We start from the raw sequence: 6000 nt of genomic DNA on the forward strand, positions 1-6000 counted from the left end.
CTCTTACTTCTTCTCCCTACCTGCCTCTCACCTCTCACCTCCCCCTGGGGCCCCTCCTCCTTCCTTTTTCCCCCCCATGGTCCAATCTCCTCACCCATCAGATTACTTCTTCTTCAACCCTTTGCCTTTTCCACCCATCACCTCCCAGCTTATTTCATCACCCTCCCCTACCCACCTGGCTTCACCTATCTAGCTTGTCCTCCTTCCGCTCCCCCCTTCCTTCCTAGTCCTGAGGAAGGGTCTCAACCTGAAATGTCAACTTTTTGTCCATTTCCATAGATGTTGCCTGACCTGCTGAGTTCTTCCAGCAATTTGTATGTGTTACTAGCCTGACACTCCTGAGTACTCTACCAGGCTCCTGCACAATTCAGAGGGTGTTACCTACTCAGATTATCTACGTACCACTGGAGGACTCCAGCCTCATTGCAACATTAGGAGAATGACTGGACTTCAAAACACTATGGTGTTTTTGAACATCCAAACAAGTTCCAGGAGTTAAACAGATCATACATATAATATACAAATTCCATGGAACACAGAAGATTGATGGGTAACCTGATGGAGGTGTACACATTGAGGAGGGCCATATCCAGCATGAAAGCACAAAGTCTTTTATTTGTTTACTTGGCGATACAGTGCAGAATAGGCCCTACTGGCCTTTTGACTCGTGTTGCCCAGCAACCACCGATTTAACCCTAGCTTGATCACAGGTCAATTTAAAATGACCAATTAACCTACTAACCAGTACATCCTTGGACAGTGGGAGAAAACCAGAGCCCCTGGGGAAAGCCCACGCGCACACCGGAAAGAACGCACAAACTTGTTTACAGAGAACACTGGAATTGAACCCCAACATCCCACTAACCCCTACACTATACTTTGGCACCCCAGGGAGGGGTTGCTAAAAAAAAAGGGCAAAGGTTTAAACTCAGAGGAAAGAAAATTTAAACGAACATTGGGAGAAGCTTCTTCAAGCAAAAGGTGATGCAGAGTTCAATTTTGGCACCATCTGCAAGGAGCTTGCACATTCGTCCCTTGAACCACATGGGTTTTCTCCTACATTCCAAAGATGTGCTTGGTCATTACTTGGTCATTATAAATTTTCCTGTGATTAATTAGGTGATGCAGCTCATTGAGTAGGAAAATCCTGTTCTGCGATACATCTCTAAATGAATAAGTAAATAAACTGACACTATGGGAATCTAAGCAAACACAATTAGTGGATCTGCATCTCACTGCCTTAATGGACTGTAAATGCAGAAATCTGGACTTAAACAGTAACCAAGTGTATAGCTACCGAGGTAAAGACCACAAGGATGAGAGTTGAGATGTGAGATTAGGTTCGAAGTTCAAAGTAAATTTATTATCAAGGTGCATATAGAAGTCCATAAGACATAGGAGCAGAATTATGCCATTCAGCCCATTGAGTCTGTTCTGCCATTCCATCACAGCTGATTTATTATCCTTCTCAACCCCATTCTCCTGCCTTCTCCTTGTAACCTTCGACGCCCTTACTAATCAGGAACCTCCACTTTAAATATACCAATGACTTGGCCTTCTCATCAGTCTGTGGCAAAGATTCACCACCCTCTGGCTAAAGAAATTCCTCCTCATCTCCACTCTAAAGGGTTGTCCTAATTCTGAGGCTGTGTCCTCTGGTCCTAGACTCCCCCAGTATAAGAAATATCCTCTCCACGTCCACTCGATCTGAAATACAGAAGAATTTATGAAAAACTATACAAAGACTGACAAACATTCAATGTGTAAAAGGCTGAGCGGCTTCATTTATAATATGTCTGTCTTATAAATTTCAATAATTCAGTGATGGAAGATACAGTACAAAAGCCTGGTAGCCCGTACCACCAGGCTTAAGGACAGCTTCTATCCTGCTGCTACAAGACTACTGAATGGTTCCACAGTACGATAAAATGAACTCTTAACCTTACAATCTACCTCATTATAATCTTGTACCTCACTGTCTACCTCCACAGTATTTTTTTTTTTTATAAACACTTTATTCTGCATTCTCAGAATCAGGTTGAATATCATTGGAATATGTTGTGAAATTTGTTGCTTTGTAGCATCAGTACATTGTGATACATCATAATAAACTATAAATTACAATAAGAAATTTTAAAAATTAATTTAATTAGTGGTGCAAAAAGAGAGCAAAAAAGTGAGTAAGTGTTATTGTTTTACCTTAATCAACCTCAATGCACTGTGTAATGGTTTGATCAGTATAAATAGTATACAAGTTTTGCAGTATTTCAGTACATGTGACAATAATAAACAAACTCCCAATTTCCTCCATTGCCTGCTCATGCTCAGGAATGGAGTACAGAGTTCCAGCACAATTCCTCAGACTATATGGCATAGCCTCATAAGAAGCCACAAGAAGGAACTTTTACCAGGCTTTGTAACACATGCTCTGGGCATATTTACATTTACATCAGTGTTATTATTTCAGAAGACCTGTCTTGTGCCCAGCATGTACTGTGTGCACAATTATAAAAAAAGCACGGCAGTGCCTCTACTTCCTTAGGAGTTTATGAAGATTCAACATGACATCTAAAACTTTGACAAACTTCCATAGATGTGTAGTGAAGAATATATTGACAGGCTGCATCACAGCCTGGCATTGAAACATCAATGCCCTTGAATGGAAAATCCTACAAAAAGTAGTGGATACAGCCCAGTCAATCACGAGTTGTACTCAATGCCCATCATTGATTTTATTATGGGTATTATGGATTGATTGAGTATGCCTGCAGGAAAACCGATCTCAGGGTTCTATATGGTGACATACATGTACTTTGATAATAAATTTACTTTGAACTTCCTGAAACATAGTTAAATGTGTTGCTTATGTTAACAACCAAGATAACCTTAAGTTGTGCTGGCGGGCAACCCACAAATGTCGCTACACATTCAACAGAAATAAAAACAAGCTACAATAAAACAGCAACAAAAAAAACAACAGCAAAACAAGTCCTGATGAAGGATCTTACCCTAGCAGAATCTCTTGTGTTTATGATCTGAAGACTGGATTCTCCCACCCTGTCACATGCTCAGAACAGATTCGCCCTGTCTGCTTGCCATGCCCAGGCAGTGAGCAGCAGCAAACCAAATTAACTGTGCGGGCTGTACACAACCACAACAAATCGTGTCCACATCAGCATTCAGGAGCACCAATTTGGAGTCAAAATTCAAGATTGTTTAATATAATTTCCAGTGCACAAGTGTAAAGAACAATGAAATAATTGTTACTCTGGATCTGAAGCAGCACAAAAAAAAACACACTAAGATAAAGAACACAATAATAAAAAAACACAATAAATATAAATACATAAAATAGCTTACTCTATTGTAGATTGATTCTATGTTCATAAAGTGATGCTAAGTACACAAGATGACTGACAGGAAATGACAAAGTTATGGCAGTGGTGGGCTGCATGGAGGGTTGGTTAGTGTCTTTGAGTCTGGTGGTCCTGAAGAGGGACAAATTCCATGAACAGGGTGGGTGGGATCCTTAATGTTGTTCCTGGCCTTTTTCCAGCACCTTTCTGTATATAGCCTTCTACAGTGTTCAAATCCTTGCAGAGCCTCACCCAGCTTTGGGAAGTCAAACTTCCTCCAACTCTGAGCTAGTAAATCCCAGCACTTCCCTCACCTCTTCGCTGCTTCCTTTGGCTTCAGTCTGGATTTCAAGCAATGAAATGCCAACCTCAAACTCTCTAACTCTCCTCCTCAGAGGCTGGTTAAAACCTAACTTCACTGAGTCTTTGGTCACCTGCCTCAACATGTCCTTGCTGATTAACACACACACTAATTGCACAAGGAACTCAGCACATCAGACTGCATCTCTGGAGAAAAAATAAACAGTCAGCATTTCAGGTCAAGTCCAGCTACTCACCCTTTCTTGCCAATCCTGATGAAGGATCTCAGCTAAAGTGTCAACTGTTTTAGGAATTTAAGGTGGGGGATTATATGGGAGGCAGGGTTTGAGGATCAGCACAACATTGTGGGCCGAAGGGCCTGTAATGTGCTGTACTATTCTATGTTCTATGTTTAATACCTCTGCACAGACCTGCTAAATTTCTCTGGCATTTTTGTGTGCACTACTCAGGATTTCCAACATCTGCAGAATCTCTGTGTATATAAAACCATAAGATATAGCAGGCTGTTTGACCCATCAAGTCTGTGCTGTCACTCTATCATAACTGATTCACTGTCCCGCTCAACAGCATTCTCCTGCCTTCACTCTGTAACCTTTGACACCTTGATGAATCAAGAATCTATCAAGTTCCACTTTAAATATACTCAATAACTTGGCCTCCAAAGCTGTCTGGTGGCAGTGAATTCGAGATTCAGCACTTTCTGGCTAAAGAAGTCTACATCATCTCTGTAATGAAGGGATGTCGTACTATTCTGAGGCTGTGCCCTCTGGTCCTAGACTCCCTTCACTCCTCTCCACGTCCATTCTATCTGGGCCTTTAAAGATTTGACAGACTTCCATGAGATTTCCCCCCCCCCCCCCATTCTTCTAAACTATACTGAGTACAGGCCTATGATCTCCTCATTAACCAGCTCTGTGAAGTCTCTTCAGAACTATTATTATTTTGTAAAGTGGACTTCCTATAAGTGAAGCCTGATTTCTTCCCCTCCTTCCTTCTTGTCGCCGACTGGAGAGACCCTAATGTCAATCTGGTTCACCTGATCCATATCTTCAGCCTAGGAATTTTCTGGGCCATGTAATAGTCCCATCAAGTGGGGGCGGGGGGGGGGGTTGCTATCAGGAGATCCGCGAGGGGTTTATGGGATGACTGTAAACAGAGACACCAGTAGGTGCTAGCAACGCTCCCGGGAACTATCTGCCAACCATCACACACAGCCGTCAATCAGTAGAACGCAGTAGGTGAGCAGCATACTCTTCCACTCCCCTCTATCGACCCACGCTTATTAATTATGAGATTGGATTATTAATCACAGGTCAATGTGGCGCACTTCTAAGTGTCCGAAAAGCCCAGCCAGAAATAAAAAGTTAGATTCCTTTCAAAAAAAATGAAGAACAACCAAAATAGATCTCGAATATACACCATCTGGAAAATGTGAACGATTGCCTTACCGACAAACATGCGTGCGGCAGAGAGGGTTTAAAATAACCTCACAAACAAGGCTACGTGACTGACAATTGGAAAGGACACATCATTGGCCTCCACGGCCGGCAAAGACGGGCGAATGTTGCTAACTTCTGGTTTTAAAATTACAATCCTTCCCTGCTGGTTTAAAACCGGGGAGAGGGAATATATATATTTTTTTAAAAAAATCACACGCTTAATTTTCAAAGGCGAGAAATGAACGTGCACCGAAGCACCACATCCTCTTGCAAGCCTTAAGCCTGCTTTTCTCTCTCGGTTTAAAATATGCCTTCCTCCTCCTCGCTGCCTTTACCTTGATGAACAGCAACATTGCAACCATGTCCGTCACAGTAGACCAAAGGATTCTCGTCCCATCCTCTCTCGTCTGAACACACGCAGCAACCTCCAACCATCTCCTTCATACTTCCCGGCCCGTCCCGATTCCCCGCTGAAAAGTAGTTACGACAAAGTAACCAGCAGCATCTTCTCTCCGACACATTGTTTCCCCATAATTTGGAGGGGGGGGGGGCAGTCCCGTCCCTCTCAGTGCAATACAACCATTACCAGGGCGCAAGCGCTGCTCATTCTCGCAACTATGGCCGCAGAGAATAAATTCTGCGGTTCCCCGACCCGGCCCTGTTCAAAGTCGCTAGGTAGGGTGACTTTTCTATTTCTGTTTTCCTTTGCAGAATTTTACGCCTATCTCAATGCTGGAACACTGAACGATGTTTGGGGAAAATTAAGAAGCGTTTGAAATGAGTCACGTGTTCTAGATCTTGTTTTTATATGCGTACCTCATCTCTTGTGTGTCTGCCCTTTACAGCTCTTAGTTTGAATCATAATCAGGCTTATTATCACTGAC

The 6000-nt window shown here is 42.6% G+C and overlaps 1 protein-coding gene across 6 annotated transcripts in view; it reads right to left on the reverse strand.

The window, feature by feature from the left end:
* LOC132384979 (protein AF-10-like) overlaps positions 1-5662 on the reverse strand; it is a 379099-nt gene extending 373437 nt beyond the window's left edge. For 3 of the 6 annotated variants that reach the window (XR_009509047.1, XR_009509048.1, XM_059956681.1), the window contains exon 1: positions 5452-5658. Coding sequence is in view for 4 of the 6 variants with exons in the window: in XM_059956681.1 (XP_059812664.1) it covers positions 5452-5560 (109 nt within the window). In the remaining 2 variants the exon portion in view is untranslated. Of the gene's footprint in view, positions 1-5451 lie in introns of all 6 variants that reach the window. The other 3 variants (XM_059956683.1, XM_059956682.1, XM_059956684.1) reach the window with 3 other exon arrangements.
* Positions 5663-6000: the final 338 nt, after the last annotated feature.

The sequence above is a fragment of the Hypanus sabinus genome, chromosome X1 (genome assembly GCF_030144855.1).
Source record: "Hypanus sabinus isolate sHypSab1 chromosome X1, sHypSab1.hap1, whole genome shotgun sequence".
Lineage (NCBI taxonomy): Eukaryota > Metazoa > Chordata > Chondrichthyes > Myliobatiformes > Dasyatidae > Hypanus > Hypanus sabinus.